General features: G+C 36.9%; 2 protein-coding genes across 10 annotated transcripts; both read right to left on the bottom strand.

Annotated features, from left to right (window-relative positions):
• Positions 1-144: 144 nt before the first annotated feature.
• LOC110848262 lies at positions 145-7,056 on the bottom strand. Of its 8 annotated transcripts, XR_004834588.1 has the most exons (8): positions 4,927-5,042; positions 4,784-4,851; positions 4,610-4,678; positions 4,434-4,506; positions 2,905-4,352; positions 2,000-2,458; positions 1,573-1,928; positions 160-1,107 (listed from the first exon to the last, which is right to left on the bottom strand). XR_004834588.1 is itself a non-coding variant. In XM_035850701.1 (6 exons), the coding sequence occupies exons 5-6, from the start codon at positions 4,112-4,114 to the stop codon at positions 1,097-1,099; spliced, it is 1,221 nt and encodes a 406-aa protein (XP_035706594.1). In that variant the 5' UTR covers positions 4,115-4,352; positions 4,434-4,506; positions 4,610-4,678; positions 4,784-4,851; positions 4,927-5,043; the 3' UTR covers positions 145-1,096. The 8 variants fall into 8 exon arrangements, 1 of the variants encoding a protein (XP_035706594.1); XR_004834585.1 differs by lacking the exon at positions 4,927-5,042 and adding an exon at positions 6,856-7,056 and having other exon boundaries at positions 189-1,107; positions 2,000-4,352; XR_004834582.1 differs by having other exon boundaries at positions 189-1,107; positions 2,000-4,352; positions 4,927-5,041.
• A 1,004-nt stretch (positions 7,057-8,060) lies between these two features.
• On the bottom strand, positions 8,061-16,761 carry LOC110848644 (serine-rich adhesin for platelets). 2 transcript variants are annotated; one of them, XM_022095905.2, is made up of 8 exons: positions 16,590-16,761; positions 16,374-16,506; positions 13,086-14,766; positions 11,513-11,784; positions 11,044-11,186; positions 10,841-10,967; positions 10,619-10,714; positions 8,061-10,547 (listed from the first exon to the last, which is right to left on the bottom strand). In XM_022095905.2, exons 3-8 carry the CDS (start codon positions 14,701-14,703, stop codon positions 10,482-10,484), a joined length of 2,322 nt encoding a protein of 773 aa, XP_021951597.1. In that variant the 5' UTR covers positions 14,704-14,766; positions 16,374-16,506; positions 16,590-16,761; the 3' UTR covers positions 8,061-10,481. The 2 variants fall into 2 exon arrangements, with proteins under 2 accessions (XP_021951597.1, XP_035706879.1); XM_035850986.1 differs by lacking the exon at positions 16,590-16,761 and having other exon boundaries at positions 16,374-16,576.
• Positions 16,762-17,455: the final 694 nt, after the last annotated feature.

The raw sequence follows: 17,455 nt of genomic DNA, 5'->3' as shown, positions 1-17,455 counted from the left end.
TAAATGAACAAATGACAATGTTTTAATATTTTCTAACATCTAGTCCAAATTTTGGTAAATAACTTAACTAATAATTTTACCCCGGGGACAAAATGCTTGTCTTATTAATTAACTACTCACATTTAAGAGCGTTCCATTAATCGCAGGGTATCTTTTTTCATAAAATTGTTACATAATTGTGAATTAACTCTTAATTAGTTGGCCCTTTTAAACAAGATTATATAATCTTTGGGCATCTTTTCATAATTTTTTTTTTACATTTTTCATTTAACAAGTAAAACAAAACAATCCAACGTGCTCAAAAAACACAAAATATTTAACTGGCTTCTTAATAATAATTGATTATCAACTAGTTTCCCGCAACGAAAAAAGGTTCGTTTTTCTCCTCCATACTTATCAATCTAAGATCTTATGTACATATTTCCCGCAACGATAGGTCACGTATCCATTAAATAAATCTTTTATCTACATACATATTTCTTGTTGTTTAACGTTTCGTACTCAATAAACCGGAATCATTCATCAAAAAGTGCACACATGCTTTTTTCATACAAACTACAAAGTATTTCAACTTATAAAGTCTACCAGATGGAATCAATATCAATATCACCCTGTAGTCAGGTCAAAGGTCGGGACACTCCAAAAAAATTACAACAGAATCCACGACCTGCTAAATTCTACAATTTACAAAACCTAATCCATCCATAATTTTCTTAGCCTAGATATTTTTCGCTGCTCTATTTTACACTCTTCCAAGTCAAGTCTGGCCGTACAAATCGGGGTAGAAAATAGATATTTGATAATACAATAAATAGAAAAAATGACGAGAAGATAAGATAAATAACGAGTAATTGTAATGGTGGTGTTTGTTTGTGTGTGTGGATAAGTAGGTTATCTTGATCTCTCTCTGTCTCTCTTAATAGATTCCTTCTCCGCCTGGTCTGGTTTTCATGTTCTCTCTGGTCGAGGAGGCTTAACTTTTGTATCAGAACAGGTGTGTCTTCCCCGGACAGAAAAAATCTTTACGGTCATCAGGACGAAGAAGGTCACGCACCAAGGAGAAGAAGAGAGCACCACACTTTTTGTCATCCAGATTTTACTGGAAGCCTGGAAGAAATTCAAAGAAAGAAAAAAAAGACAAGTTTTAGTAAATCGTTTTCCAAATTAAATTTTTCGAAGATTGACTTCATTCCCCATTTTTTTAAATAATTATTTCAGACGCCTAAATATTATTCTTAAGAATTAACTATCTTTACTTAATCGAAAAGTGTATTAATTTAAGAATTAACTATCATTAGTTAATCTTGACAATCTAAAAAAAAATCTATTCTTTGTCGCGAGATTTCTTCCTCCTGGAATCCTCTCCGTTGACGAGAGACGAGGACGAAAACAAGCCGTCATAAGTTGCAGGTTTCGTTCGTTCATCATCGTCACACCACTGCCAATCCGGACTTATCTTGCCTTTTTGCTTATCATCATCGCCTAAACTGACTTTTCTTCATTTCACTTCCCTAACTATCTCGTTTTTCTTGAGGAATGTCGCACAATTTAAGAAAAAAACTTCTCACTCACCATTTTCACCCCTTTTGAGAAAGAGAAACTCGTTTTTTAAATACAGGAAAAAGAAACAGACTTATAAACTAGTGCCTCTATAGTAAGTGGCGCAAGTTAAGGTGTGTATCGAGGGAGGAGGATATGAAGGGTCAAAATAAGTTTCTCTAATGGAAGAAAGGGTCCGGGCATCATCATCATCGCTTCAAGGGGACGGGTCACCCCTACAGAAACAGGACGGAGGACGATGACCATCTGAACTTCTTCCCGTACGTAATCGCCTCCCCACTAATTATTGTTTCTTAACAATTTATCTCAGGAAAATTTAACCCCTTTAACAAACAGATTTTTTAACCCCAAGGGTAAATCGGACCAACCTATAAATTCAAACGAGTTCAAATAAAATAATCCTAAAATCAAATTCAAAATTAAATTTTAAATTAATTACATCATTAAAAAACGCCGCACCCCAATAGTTTAGTCAACTAGGTAACAATTAACTGTCTTGTCCACTGCGAAGACTCGGACGTGACTAACTTTAAAGAAAAAAAGCATCATTGCCGCACCCGATGAAGACGCAGCTTCTCTTTAGAGGCGATTTTTTTTTCTTGAAAAAGTTGTCATTGATGGTGTGGATTTGAAACTTGACTTGTACTTGGAAGACCTCCCCTCATCATCACCCCCGATGGATGAGGAAGGCGTGGATGGAAGAATTGCTTGGATAAGTGTATTTATAGATGAGAGCTAGCTAATATCAGATCAAGATTTCATTTCCGCTCGGTCAATCCGTTTTTAGGTTTGATTAATTCCTTTGTTTTTCCAAAATTGAATTCTTTAGCCAAATTCTAAGGGGGAAATCGTCGTCATCTCGTCACATCAAAGTACTCATCATCCCTCCGGTGATGACCTGACCACAGTGCGAAAAAAACATCGAAACCAATTCCAACGACAAAAATCCGGGCACAATCACACATTCAAAATTAAGATAGAAAAAAGTAATCGTATTCTAAGGAAGATTCAATTTTACCATAAAAAATCCTTACAATACGATCACATAATTTTACACAATTCTTTTAAAAAAAACATGTGCCACAAACACATTCATCCCATTTTTCTACCTAATTTCAGAAGATTTGAAAATAAAAAATGTTCAGTCGTAATAATTATATCCTACTTTTGTAAATCTTCTGTAATTAGGTAATTAATATACTAGCGAATAATTAGTAACTTATTTTTAAGTTAGTTAGTAAAGTGAATTATCATAATAAGTAATATTTAAATCGACGACTTAATTATCCTCCATGTCATCATTGTCATCATTATTATCATCCCTCAATTCTTTGATAAGCTTACTCGGATCGTAATCCAGCCGGATCTTGCCCCCCTGTGGGTTGATGTGGAGGGTGAAATAGTTGCTGTTCATGGGCTGGGATGACTGTTCAGCCATGTCGGTCTGCTCTCCCACTCCCATTTGGAAACTCTCGTCCAAAATGTTAAACCCGTCTGGATTCAGGCCCCCTGCTCCTCCCCCGATCAATTCTCCCCGTTCGTCCAAAGCGGCAGGGATCTGGGCGAACGAATCTGGCACCTCGACGGCCATCTGCCTCCCAAACTTTTGACTCATCGCGGGCAAAATGGCTTCAAAGACATTCTTCATCGTGGACATTTGACAATTCAACCCCGTCACGGTTCGGTTCTTTACTTTCAGATCGTTCAATTGTCCCGAAACGGAGGCGAGGGAGGTTTTCAAGGAGTCATTTTCTACTCGAAGAGATGCCACGGTTGCTTCGGCGGCTTCAGCACGTTTCTTCATCTCGTTAAATTCCCTCTTCTTTCGGTCGCGGTTGAGCTTGGCGGCCTTGGCGTTTCGTACGGAGGGATCGTTGACGTCTTCAATTTCATATTTTCGTGGTTTCTTGGAATTTCGGGAGGATGTGGGGGCATCGTCGGTTGAAATGGTGGACAGGTTTCGCTTCCTGCGCAATCCGTAGGTGGACGCCAATTGGGACACGTTTGGTTTAACGTCCTCTTCTTCCTCTTCCTCTTTGACGGCTTCTTGCTGGGACTGGTATGGCGACTGGGCGACGACTCGCTTTCCTGGGGCGGCTTTGCGCTGGTGGGTGGATCGTGTGTTGTACTGCGCCGCCACGGCTTCTTGCCCTTCTGCGGAAATTTGTTTCGTCGCTGTGTTGACGACAAAGACGCGATTCGGCTCCATCGCCGAGGTGACGGTGGAGGAGGATGAATTCAGAATCGAGGAGAGACTGATATCCGGCAAGTTTTCAAAGTGCTTGTTCAAAGTGGTGCCGGAGAGCATGTCGCTGCCGTCATTGTGCATCAAAGGCTTCTTCATGTCCTCGTTGAAAATGTCGTTGAAATCCATATCGTCCGGGAGAAAGTCGAGATCTCCGACGTATTGGTGTGAGAAAGTAGCGTCCCGTGGGGATGGGACGGTGGAGCCTTCAACGCCAGTAGTCCCCTCAGCGGGTGACGCCACGTCGTTAGAGACGGCGTCAAGCTGATCAAAGTTGAACCCCTCTTGTGACAACCAGTTGAGCTCCATTGAATCGTCTTCTTCGAAAATTGGTGAGAATGGGTAAGCTGAAATTTCGGTGGTTGACGAAATCTCGGGCGAAGAAATTGACGAAATCGCGGGAGATGAAATTCCGCTGTCTCCGGAAATGAATCTAATCTTGCGCCGGGTTTCTTGCTCGGTCGCTATGTCTTCTTGAAATCTGGCCCAAGCTTTTTCAAACTGTGATGCCTGGTAGGACAGAAAGTTGTCGCTTTGCTCTTGTTCACTGTCGGGTGAGCAGGTCCGGGATAAAAAAGGATTCGAAATTAATATGTTGTTCATATTTATTTTACCCTCGAAAACCCACCTGATTTTTAGTAAGTTTTTCTCTCTCTCCTAGTAAATAAAACCAGACAAATATTTGCAATTGTGAGCAAATTCTGAAATGCAAATCCACACAAACTGTATTAGTACTGGATATTTAATAAGTTTCCGAAAAAAGCACGAAATTCCAACCAGGAAATGGAAAGTAAAATCCCGTACCGTTAATAATTCTCTCTTTGTTGTATCAACCAGTAGTAAAAATTGCGGTCCGGTTTTCTCAACAGATTTCTGCAACACGAACAAAAAAAACAATTTTATTAGCTTACAAGTTCTCGTTTTCACAAAATTTTCAAAATTCCCGAATCGGAGGAAGAGGATTTATATATTTTCTACCTTTCAAACTCTGCTCTAAAATATAAACCAGTCAAAAAATTGGAATGATTTTCTTTTTCAGCAGATTCCTACAATTTGACAAAAAACACCCTTTTAAATTTCCAAAATTCCCAACAAGTTTCCAATATTTCTGGGAAACCTACAAATCAAAGATCACTGTACCAAACTGTACCACGTCTCGCCTCCAACTGAGGCAATTGAGCCAGTGCACAAACGTTTTAGCTCTCAACCAGGTAATTCAACTCGCATTACAAACGAGACCAATCCTGTCCGTCTCGTATGGTGTCCTCTTTTCGCCCTTGGGAAATTGCAGTCAGCAGTGGATTTGCCTATCTCCCAATAATAATAACAAACAATTGCTTGCTTGCTTTCACCCACCAGCAAAGCAACCAATAGTCAACCCTTTCCTTTCTCTAAAATGGGACAGGATCGCACACCAAATGACAGAGCAGTCAACAATTCTTGGAATTCGAGCAGTGGGGACGTGAAATCTTTGGGGGTCGGCCGTATAACTTTTAACTATTGCAAGATATGCGACTCATCATCGCTATGATCAATAATAATAATTATTAATTTGACTAACTATACAATCTCCTCATGAAAGAGTTTCATTTCATTCAACTTTTGTGCAAATCAAAATCCATGCGTCATTCTGGTATCTTTCAAGTGCTTTATTTATCTCGGTCCGACCGAGAGACGTGGATATGGATAAATTTATGATGGCATATGAGGAACAAATAGTGATTCTGCCGAGCGACCCCATCAACGCCACCACCGCCGCCTATTTTTTGCTGGTCGGCGTGTCCATCACGCAATCAATTCTATTCTGTAAAGTGTTATTCGGTCGGTGACGTAATGGATTTTGCTCATGAGTTGGAAACTCGAGTGGCATTAAAACCCACGAAGTTTTGTCTCATGAGGAGAATCATTTTGTTTTCTTTATGTGCAAATATGTGCAAAAAAAGTAGGATTTTATTCTCAGGGGGCCGACGAGTTAGTATAGGGAGGAAGGAATATATGGAATTTGGCAATGTTAAACTATACGGAGGAAAACGTTTCCTACCTACTTGGTCATGTAGATTTATTGCTTGTTGGCGAGAGAAGGATGATGATTCTTGGAAAAATAATAAGTAAATATGTATGCAAGGCCAAAATGGCGAAAAGGTGGTGGTGGATGGATTCGCAATGATAATATTATGTATGTGGAAAATGGCTGATGCAATAAAGAGATATAAATAAATTGGTGAAATTTTAGCGCAAAATTTGAGTAAAGAGGGGTAAATAAAAGTGGAGTTTTTAGGAATGGCGTAAAAAGGTTAATTTAGGTTTTAGAAAATTGTATTTTTTAGTAAAATGTGACGAATTTCACGATTCTATTCTAGAATAAACAGAACAGGAAGGAAATGGATGATGCAATAATGAGCAAGTTTCTGCTGTTTGGAGCAGAATTGGTGGAAAATTATATATGAAAATATCGAATCAGAAACCAAAACCTTTGTTGGGAATTTATATTTACTGCATCGTAGTAATGATCCACCCACAAAAACTTTGAATAAGTTCCAAAGATGAAAACCTTGTCAAAATCACTTTTGCTACTTTGATGCCTTGTCAAAACTTGCCAAGTATGAAATACGCCAAAGTTTCTTGACGCCAGAATTACAAATTACACAACTGCTATCAGGACACAGGTGACAGGAACAAAAATTATTTATTTATCTCGAAAAATTACCTTAATCGACCAAGGTAAAAACCCAAAAAGGTAAAAACTTGCCAAAATCTACTTTACCCTTGTCAAACTTGTACAAAATAGGTATTATGCAGATCAAAATATGCAACAAATTCCCCTGCCCCCCACCACACAATCTCAATCAACAATATATCAAAATTTCTAAAAAAATGTACCCAAAAAAACACCCACGCATAAAATTCTAAAAGCCTTCCCAAAATCCCAAATTCCTACCCAATTTCGACTTTATAACACTCAAACTACATAAATCCTCGTCCTCCTCCTCCCAAAAATTCCAATCACAACTAAAATTAAATTTCAAAACAAGCCAAAAATTTCAACTCACCTTTCCCACAAAATCCAGGTACTTCTTCAACTTTTATATATTTTCTTCTTGTTACTTCTCGTGTCAAAGCTTCTCAGCAATAGGTTTCACTATTTTATATATTTCTACCTTTTTTAAGTTTCTTAAAATAAATATTTCACGGCTGGTTACAAAGTTCCGTGTGTTTTCACTCTCGCCTTCAGTGTGTAAATGTGGGCTAAGTGATGAGTAATCGTTCGTCTGTGTGTTTCCCAATCCTGCCGCCCACCATCCACCCAAACGGTGACTATTTCTCAAAATTTCAAAATTTATTATAAATTTCTGAAAAATATTTCCCTCACAATTTCCTACTCATTATGAACTCCGACGTGAAAATGGACGCTCCCCGAGGTCAAAAACAAGTTTGGACTCGAATTTGAACAAACGTTCGTTTGAACCGTCCGCTCCCCAAATCTCGCAATTCTGATTGGTGGAATTGACCTGTGCTTAAAAAATATCGCTCATGAGAATACATGGGCAAATTCACAAGTTCGCATAAATAGGTCACCTTCAAAATTCTTGGAATTTGTGAATTTCACAATTTTTATGCTCAATTTGATGTAATTTCTTCATAAAAGTGAAACTATTGTGTGCAAAGGCACCATTAAAATTTTCACTTTTATTTATGTGAAAGAAATGAGAGGTCATGTCATCTTCAAGGTCAACTTGTTTACGATAAGACTCGGGTCAAAGTTGAACTTAACATTAAATACGGTTACATTTCCGCTTAAAAAATGGAAGGAAATTGTAGTTTTTTAGGGGAAAGAAACTAAAGTACTTTTTTTTTGCCCACGGCAGGCTAGGTTAGTTTTATTTCCTTGAGAGAGACGACGTGTTGTTTTCTTTGTTCTTATCTTTTTTGTCCTTGGTTTCATTCAGTTCGAGTTCAAGGACAAGTCCGAAATAAAATAAGTTTCCTGATGAAACAAGAAAAATTTAGTAAAATGCAATTTTTTTGATGTTTCATTTAAAATTCTTTGAAAAATGGGACAAATTTACATACATATTTCTACAAAATTCCGAATTTTGCTATGATCAGAAAAACAAAAATAAATTCCTCCCTCAAAATATGATTCACATTGCATTTCATGAAATTCCCACAAACATAAAACAGGTTTATTTTGCATGATTGTTTTGTTTCTGAATTTCAGAAATGTATGCAAATTAATTACTTATTTCTGTTATTTCTTTTCTCTCAATAATTGATAATATTTATTATTTATGCTTTTAAAATCATGCAAACTTATAACATTAATCAATTTCGTATAATTTCTTTCATCTTTAACTTAAGGATAATTAAATATTTAAAAGTTTTCAATATATTTATCTCTTCTGCATTGACTTAGCTTAAAAAGTATGGGTTTTTAAATTTATTTTTTATATATTCAAGTTCCCATTTTTTGTTCCTTAACTTTTGTAATACACTGAAAGGTTCAAAAAGACAAGTTATATTTAGGATTGAATTTCGGATTGTTATCGATATTTTTCCTTAATTAATTAAGAAGTTTAACTACACGTTACATTAAATATTTTCATAATAATTTTACTCGTATAACGCACCAGGCCAGACTTTCATTTCATTTCTTTTTTAGAGTATAATTTTGCAGAATTATGTCGTAACACTTGCCTTAAAAGTCCAGTATTATATAATCTCTAATTAAATAATTAGTTAATCTGCATGCGAAATTAGCTAGATTTCTTAAAGTAACTTCTCCTTTCTTTATAAAATGTTATTAAAAGTGAGAAAATTAATCAAACTGGCCCAAATCCATCCAAACAGAGTTACAGATTCATAAAGTGATTAACTCAAGAAGAGACAAAATAATTATAATAATTATACTTATAATTAATTAACAACGCAATAAGTAAATATATAGCTCGCACTTTTCAGATCAAGTTATTTAGGAAACTTTGAGAACAAATGACATTTAAAAAATGACAAGACAGCTGCCACATGGATCATAATTTGAACTTTTAATTAAACTGCTGAGCTGCGAGAAGATGCTAACTAATTAACTGATTGATTATCTCATTAACACCTCAATTAGCTTAATCACTCTAAATTTTAATTACTAATTAATTAATTAACAATTGTATATTGATATTTTTCTAGACAAAATTTCATTTTCTACTTGTACATTCATCATCACATACAGAGAGATTGCTGCTCCGATTGTATCCTCCATAACATTAGGTGTGTAACTTGCGCCAGTGTTATAGCTTTTAACTATGGCGCAAGTTAGTAGTTATATATATATTCGTTGCATAATTTGCATATACAATTACAATCAGTTAATTATTTATCCAAGGAAAAGTGAAGAAATTTGACCACACAAAAAATAACATGTCTTATTAATTTTAATAACAATTAATTAACTTTAATTTTTAAGTATGTGCATAAATTAGTTACTTTTAGGCACTATTAAATTGTATCGTCGGTCTCTATTTAACCTTTACGCTAATTAATTAAAGCCACCAGGGCGAAAAAACCGGAAACTTTATAACAAAAATTGCTCTTCTTTTTGGTGGGTAAGAGATTATCATTTCGTGACTTTTTTTACATTTTCTTTTTTTCCTCAAGATCGCCATTTTCAGGTACTTATCAATCAAAATGATGTGGAAGCTATTTTTTAAGACCGAGTTAACTAATTAACTAATTTACAGGCAAATCTGCCCACACAACTTTTTTATATATTGCATACATGTTTCTTCGTCTTTGCATTTCACTCGGAATCTTGGTTGACTTTTTTGGTATTAAAAATTCTATTAAACTGATTGCAATCCGTTACACATTCCATAAAACTAACTAATCGCATAAATAACTCTCTGCTAATTAGTTGACAAAAGTTAACTTTAATTTCTCTACGATACTATTTCCAAGCTAAAATTCTAATTAAACAAGCTCAACAACTGAGACAAATTTCCACAATTAAAAAAAATATTCAATTCCCATCCACAAATTTACCACGTAAAAATCTCTCCAGAACAAAAACAAGGTTATTAAATAAGTGGTTAAAAAAATAATCAACGTGTAAATAAGTAATTAAAGTGTGAAAAAAGCTATAAAATTCATAATTCATTTCTTACCGGACTCTGATCCTCTTCCATCCCAAAATTAATTAACTAACTGACTAAATAATTAACTAATAATACAACCAAAAATTCTGTCGCCTCATCGGTCACTCACAACCTGTAGAAATCTCGACTAAGTCTTTTTGACTTTCTTAAATAAAAACCTGGTTGAAAATCTATACGTATTTTACAATTTCAATTCGTCATATTTATAGTTCAAAGCAAACAGTTGTCGTACAAAAAGTAGGGTGTGCTTAGCATTATTAGTCTCAGAAAAAATTATTACTTTAGTTTTTAGCACGTCATTAGTTAATTAGTTGTTCTCTTAATTGGTTAATTGTTTGTTCTTAATTTCTTTAAATGTATGTGATTAATTGTTCGTTCTTCTCTTCAAAATAATAATGGTTGGTAGAATTCTTGTTTCTAATACGATGCACTTATGTACGTATTGATAACATGTTATCCTCGTCTGATTGAAATATGTGGTTCTTGGTGGGTGGATTGGATAGGATTTTGCACAGATTTTGGTTTCCTCCTTAATCAGGAGGCAGGTAAGTGAACAGTTTGAACTTTTCGCGAATGTGAGGGCGGACGTCTTCGTTCTAAAAAAATACAAGCGTAAAATCACTCAAATTTTTAAATTGGGATAAAAATTCGAAAATACGAAACGAACCAGTTTGACCAATTCTTCCAAAAAGGGGACCAGCTTCATCAACTCGGTGTCTGAATCGTCCAAAAACCAGCTCTCGATCGGAATTCCATTCTCCAACTGGGGAACACAAATTATAACACATCATTTAAAAAATTAGCAAAGAAATTCCTCCAAAAATATAAACAATGTGCAAAATTATCGCAAACGAAAACAAGAATTGAACTTTATTTGTGCGAAAAATACCTGATATCCAAACGCTTGGGGGGAATTATCCACAATGATAACTTTCGCCAAGTCACGCCCCAGTATGCTCAAATCCTTAATGTACTTTCCATTCACGCAGAGACAGTGGTCCCGAAACAAGCGGTACCTGGAGACAAAAAATCCATATTATGCCAATTACTTAGTCACCCACCATCAACTGCAATTAGCTGTATTTTTCTCACTTAATCCACTTCCGCGTAGGATCGAGCAGGTCGAGAATCTTGTTAGCATACACCTTTTTCGACGCGGTGAACAAAATGACTTCAAAAATGGTGGACACGCGCTCCAAAAACTCTTTGAAAAAGGGTCGTGTCCGTCCATACACCTGCAGAAAAAATAATGAAAGTAATTAGAACAACTCTCTCACGTCGCCAAATTTTAATTCACATGGGACTCGATGACTCATCACCAAAATCTTTAAAATCAACACATTTTTAATCATTTATCCATTCTGGGAACTTATTTTAAAATTCTATGCGACAAATTTATAGCCAGCAAGTTGATTAATGGAATGCTAGCGAGTTCTACTCTGCAAATCTGTGGTCTGTGATCCATAACTTTAGAATAAATTCCCAGAGCCGGGAAATGATTTAAAATGTGCCGATTTTGGCGATGAGTCATCTAGTTCTAGGTTCATTCCTCCTCCCTCACCTGGTACGTGCAGTCTTGACAAAACACGGGGAATGTGAACGAAGGGTGTGGCATTTCTTGGAGGGAGCAGTGCACCAAGGTTTCATCCAAGTCGAGGACCAGGCTCATTTTTGGGGAACTCCGCGTCCTCAGGGGTAACACGGCCCCTCGTCCCGCCACCATCTCCGCCGTCAATGGGGGCAAATGCTTGATGAAGAAATACGGATTAAAGTCCCAGTAATCGTCGTAGTACATTTCGCCCCCGTTCGTCCCTCCACCGCCTCCGCCGCCATCTGCGCAAAAAATTAGCATTCATAAATCAACAATTAATTAGCAAGTTAATTGCTCATCTAATTAATCCTGGAACATAGTAAATGACTCAACAACTTGACAATTACTTCATTACATAATATCCACTATACACCACGCCACTACCAAAATTGATCTCCTTCCGACAGCTAAAGATCGGAGAAAAACAAAGCCGTAAAAAAATCCACATTGATCCAGTTTCCGCATAATTTTGCACAATCTCTCTTCTTCTGCTTAATTTAGTACTTTAATCACATCTTTCTCCACACTATTTCACAACGCGACTTCACTACTGGAGAGATAACAAAGTACTTAAATTTTTTCGATTCAAGCTTTCATTCTTTCATCTCAAAAAAATCAATCGTTCAATTCTTTAACTTATCACGGATTTTGATAAGGTTGGTTTTATAAGTTTAATTCTTTAAATTGAATAAGTTAAATCCACCAAACCAACCTTATCAAATTTAATTAACTAACCTAACAATTAAATGTAACGCTGACCCATCCATTTTTCATACATTTTGTACGCATCATCCCAAAAAATCTGTTCATCTCCTCCTCAAATTGCGTCACATGAGGCGAGTTTACTTTTAGATGTCGATCTGATCAGGGTAGAAGAAGAAGAGCAAACTTTACAATTTAACGACCCCACAGAAGATGATCGCTATAATATAATATTTCCCAATCAAATGAAGTAAAGTGACCACCAAACCCGTGATTAATTCTCAGCCAGACATTTTTTATGAGCTTTTATGATTGGAAATCTTTCACTTATCAAGCAACTCAAGAAAGACTTGCATAATTTTCCATTGATTTTGTTTTGTCTGAAATCATGCGATTAACAGAACATTTAATTCATTTGTTATTTTTCTACAACCAATTTTTTGCTAACATAAAAATCAATTATTGCATTCGATAATAAAGAAAGAGGGAAATGAGAACGAAAATCTGCTTCATTCTGCAAAAAACTAGATTTCATCATTTTTACGATGTCAATTGTTATCATAATTAATTGGTCGTCATTTTTTCACCCTAAATTTCACAGAGTGACGCTAAATACTATTTTTCCACGCAAAAAGGTCACCTTATTTCTGCCAAGTCAATTTTACGACTGTATTGTGACACAATTTTTTACGTCTTCACGTTTTTACTCAAAAACAAATACTACGTCTTCGCTAATCATGAATCTCGATAACATCTTAACTTCCTAAATAAAATACAATTTGAACAAGTTTGTCCCAATTAAATCATTAGATTATAATACAATTTAATTAATTAAACTCACTGTTAATCGGATATCCATTATTGTACATGATTCCTCCCTCTCCTTGGCGCAATGGTTGGGCGCAGGAAGTAATGAGCGAATTGTCCACGTGGCCCTGTCCTTGTTGACTGTACAGCACGATGCTCTGTCCCCCGTCCCCACCGTCGTCGTGATGATTATGATGATCCTGTTCTTCCCTCTTGTCCTCACTACTTCTTTCATCATAACAACACGACGCCAACGTCGCCGCCGACAGCACACTCGTAATCACGACATTGTTACTTCCACCACATTCAATCGTTCTGGTGTCCATTGATTCGGACGACGATGTCGTAGATACCACGTCATCTCCTCCCACACCAACGGGCGACATGGTGACAATCGTTGTCGTCGTGGTGGTCGTCGAACCGTCCCCTCCATACCCCCAGGAGGAGGGGGACAGCGATGATCCTGCCGACGCCGAGGTCGCCAAGGCGATTGATGACGACGAAAACAACGCCGTGATCTCGGACGTTAGGAAATCTCCAGGATTATTATTCCCATCGCTGGAAGAGGACGACGAAGATGACGAACTTGACGAAGACGATGAGGAGGACGTCGCCTCAACCACTACTTGGTCATTATTACTCGTCACCATTGTCGTCACCCCGTTCGGACAGTATTCTTCTTCTTCTGAGGATGCGAACAAGTTGAAATCGTCGTCATCATAGGAGAACCGATAGTCCGGGAGGGTATAAACATCACCGGAAGTGGTTACAGGGGCGGGATGCTGAGCAAGGATGGGACCACTATCTCCTGACGACATTGAAGAACACGAGGATAAAAACTCGTCACAAAAATCTTCACTGTTACGAGATGAGGATGAAGAAGTAGTTGACGAAGATGCAGATGAGATGGGTTCAAGTTGGTCGTAAAATGTGGGGATGTGGAAATTAGTAGGATCAGGGGGGTTTATTATTGTACAATTTTCACGATTATCCACCGCCCCGACGGACGAGGAGGATTCTTCTGCTTGAAATAATTGTTCTTCTTTCTGTCCTTCTTCCTTCTCTTGTTGAGGTTTTTGCACGACAATTTTCTGTCCGCCGACCGATTTACCACTCTTTTTCCTCCGTTTTCTTCGACCAGTTTTCTTTTTTACGGCGACGGCGGCGGAGGTAACGAGCCCAACCGGGGGACATGGAGTCACCACTGAGGGGGAAAAACTAGTACTTGAACTTGCCCCTGATTCTGACACCCCTCCTCCTGAAACATTCACAACTTTTGGTTTTTTTATAATCACGACACCCGACGAGGGATTGTCGATAATCGTCCTGTTGCAATTTCTCGAACGGAGGACGCGTTCTTGACGAGGCACGTTTCTGCTCAAACGAGACGACGAACTTCTCGTCAATACTCGGCTGCTTATCGTCACCTCATCGTGACGATAAGTCGACGTCTCATAACTTTTGGAGAAAATTGCAACTTGTCTCCGGCCACTGCTTCGAGGCAAAGAAGAAGAAGGCGACGTTGACGTTGACGCTGCGCTGGGACGAAAGGTGGCGTCAAGTCGAAATTGTGAGGACGTTCTGCGCGCGCGTGATGATGTCGGCGATGAGGAGGAGGACGACAATGTGGGCGTGGAATTTCGAAGTTTCATCAATCCACTTGATTTGGGAGTGGCTCCGACAGGTCAGCGAAAAATATTTATTGGCTTGGTTTTCTGCGGAAAATAATTAAAATTGGCAAAATCATTAGTTTCTTCTTGACTGTCCAACTTGCAAAATCTGACTGAACGGATAAACAACTTTTTCTTCCCTGATAAATATGGATGGAGTTTAATTTTAGGTAGCTCGTTTAATGCTTAATTGGTCATTTAATACTTGAGATGCATAGGAAAATAATCCAACTCTAAATCAAACATCCAACCCATCACCCATGAAAATGAAGAGTCATTCATTCCTATCGCATTTACTTCTTCGGCCAGGCCAAGCCAGTGATCGTTAAACTTAATTACTGCCAAATAATATTGGGGAAGGAAAGGGTTGCAATAAGTATTCGATATCAAGAAGACAGCAGTTCTACCACCACTACCATCGCCACGAGGGACAATTTTACGAAAACCCCCTGAAAAGCGATATCTACAAAAAGGATGGAATCTTATAAGTCACGTTTTATAATACATATATTCATTTAGGTCGCAGATTTGATATCGATTCAGGGAAAATTGCAGAAGTTATGCTACAGAACTTACAAATCGAAACAGGAGAGAATTTGTGTAAAGAAAATTCTAATAATTTCCTAAATTTGATCCATCATTAAATCCCCTACATATGAAGTTTAGCCAGCGTTTTCATTTTTCATACCTAATTTTTCAACATTTGCCTCTAACTACTCTTCCTTAATTTTATGAATTTCAGGCTTCATCTGAACCAAATCACATTTCCGACATTTGATATATTAACTTTTAGCTGGTGTCATTTACGGGGTCAACATTTTAACTGGAATTTAATAGCTTATTAGGTATTAATGTCTTATGCATGGCTATTAAAATACTCGCCCCCATCATGATGAATTCTATTACAACTTATTTAATTTAGTCAGTTACTTAAGGTCGGAATATCCATCCACATTAATTAATTAATTATCTAACCCATCCGTATTAAGTAATTCCTTTTAAACTTTATTAATAAAACAATGCGTACATTTACTACAACTTATTTACAACTCAAAGTCAAACCTCTTCTTGTGTCTTGTTCTCGATTTAACTATAAATTACGCAAAAATCAAGTCAGCAAACTGAGTTCATCCTCCTAAATCCTGACATCATCATCTGATAAATGCAGAAATAAATTCCGTAATCAAAACAAGATGTTCAAAAATGTTTACTTTTTTGTACACCAAAAGTTATTCGTTTCGTAGGTAGTATGTAAACATATCAAAAGGCGGGCCAGCCTGCCAGGCGAGCGGGTCTATTTTCCTATCTAATCTTTTACCCGTTTTTTTACAAATCGTGTAAATCTTATCGTTCTATGCTTATCTTCATTATTATTCAACAAAAGATGACTCACGCCCCACTTAAATAATAAAAACTGATGCTAAATTAACAATCCTCCAAATTTATGAGAAATTTAGGTCAAATCTCTACGCAGAATGGGTACCAAAATATAATTCCTTATCAGCCATAACATTTCGATAACTGTCCCGATAACCACCACCACCATCATGTCAACGGATAACCAATAAATTTCCCCCTCTCCACCCACCCCCTTAAAATTTTAATTATTCAGCTAAATGCGCAGCACGGTTAAATAAATCATTAAAACTCACCTGGTTTTCAATTTATCTTCAATTCTTCCCCATTATAATGATGACCACCCAGATAACCGTCTCCTTCCGCTTATCTGGTCAGATTTGGAGGGAAATTAGACGTCGTTCCCTTTAAAACGTGGAAGAGAACATGCTAAAAAATAATAAATAATGTTGTTATTTGAGATTTAGTGTTGAGCAAGTGTAAAAAGTGTTTTTTTACGAGGATTCACTCACTATGCATCAGCACCAACACCATACCACTTCTGTATATAATTTAGCAACATTGGGGTATATAGTTTTATGCTATGTGTGCAATTCAATGCAAATAATAATATTAACACGGCGAGCTGAATATAAAGTCAACTCTCGGCTCCGTTTTTTACTGACGACGAGAGGACTATCACATCCACCACCAAGCAAGCAGGGGCGTACAGAGGACAACTGCGAGCAGTCAATCAATATGTGAAATGGTAAATGGTACTATAAGATGAGAATAATGTGATGATAAATTCGTTGAAAACGTTTACTAAATGCTACGATTCGATATTTTTTTACCGTCATTACGATCGTCGTTGGTAGATAAAATTGATGGGGATTTTTGAAATTTCTTTTAAAAATCGTCTAAACAAAAATTTTTACCTGACCTTGTCCACCAGATTTGACGGTGGCAGGTGAAAATTGCATATCATAATAACGTCACTCACATAAAGGAATTTGTGTAAATTTCATAAAATGAAATGGTCATGAGGTCATGACTAATATTAGTCATGACCTAACTATACAGTTCAAATTTATGCAACAAAGAGGTCATGACGCAGAGCTACAACCTCGATGTTGGAAACTAATGGGATCTTATCTTTTTTCTTTTTAACCTAAAGCCCTCTTTCTTAAAATTTAGACGCCGATATCAGAAATAAATATAAAAAAAGTTGATTTTACCTTTGATCGATAGATCAATAAGATAAATTTTCCAATTCTCAAATAAGTTCCTAAGAAATTCCTTCGCAATAAAAACTAATATACGGGCAAATTATGGATTTTAGCTGTTTTCTAAGCAATTAAAATTGTGTTCACAACCTGAGACCTACCTACGCCCCTGT

This window comes from Folsomia candida, unplaced genomic scaffold, assembly GCF_002217175.1.
Source record: "Folsomia candida strain VU population unplaced genomic scaffold, ASM221717v1 Fcan01_Sc004, whole genome shotgun sequence".
Classification (NCBI taxonomy): Eukaryota; Metazoa; Arthropoda; class Collembola; order Entomobryomorpha; family Isotomidae; genus Folsomia; species Folsomia candida.
Note: the sequence above shows the minus strand (reverse complement) of the source record. Positions and strands in the feature narration are given on the sequence as shown.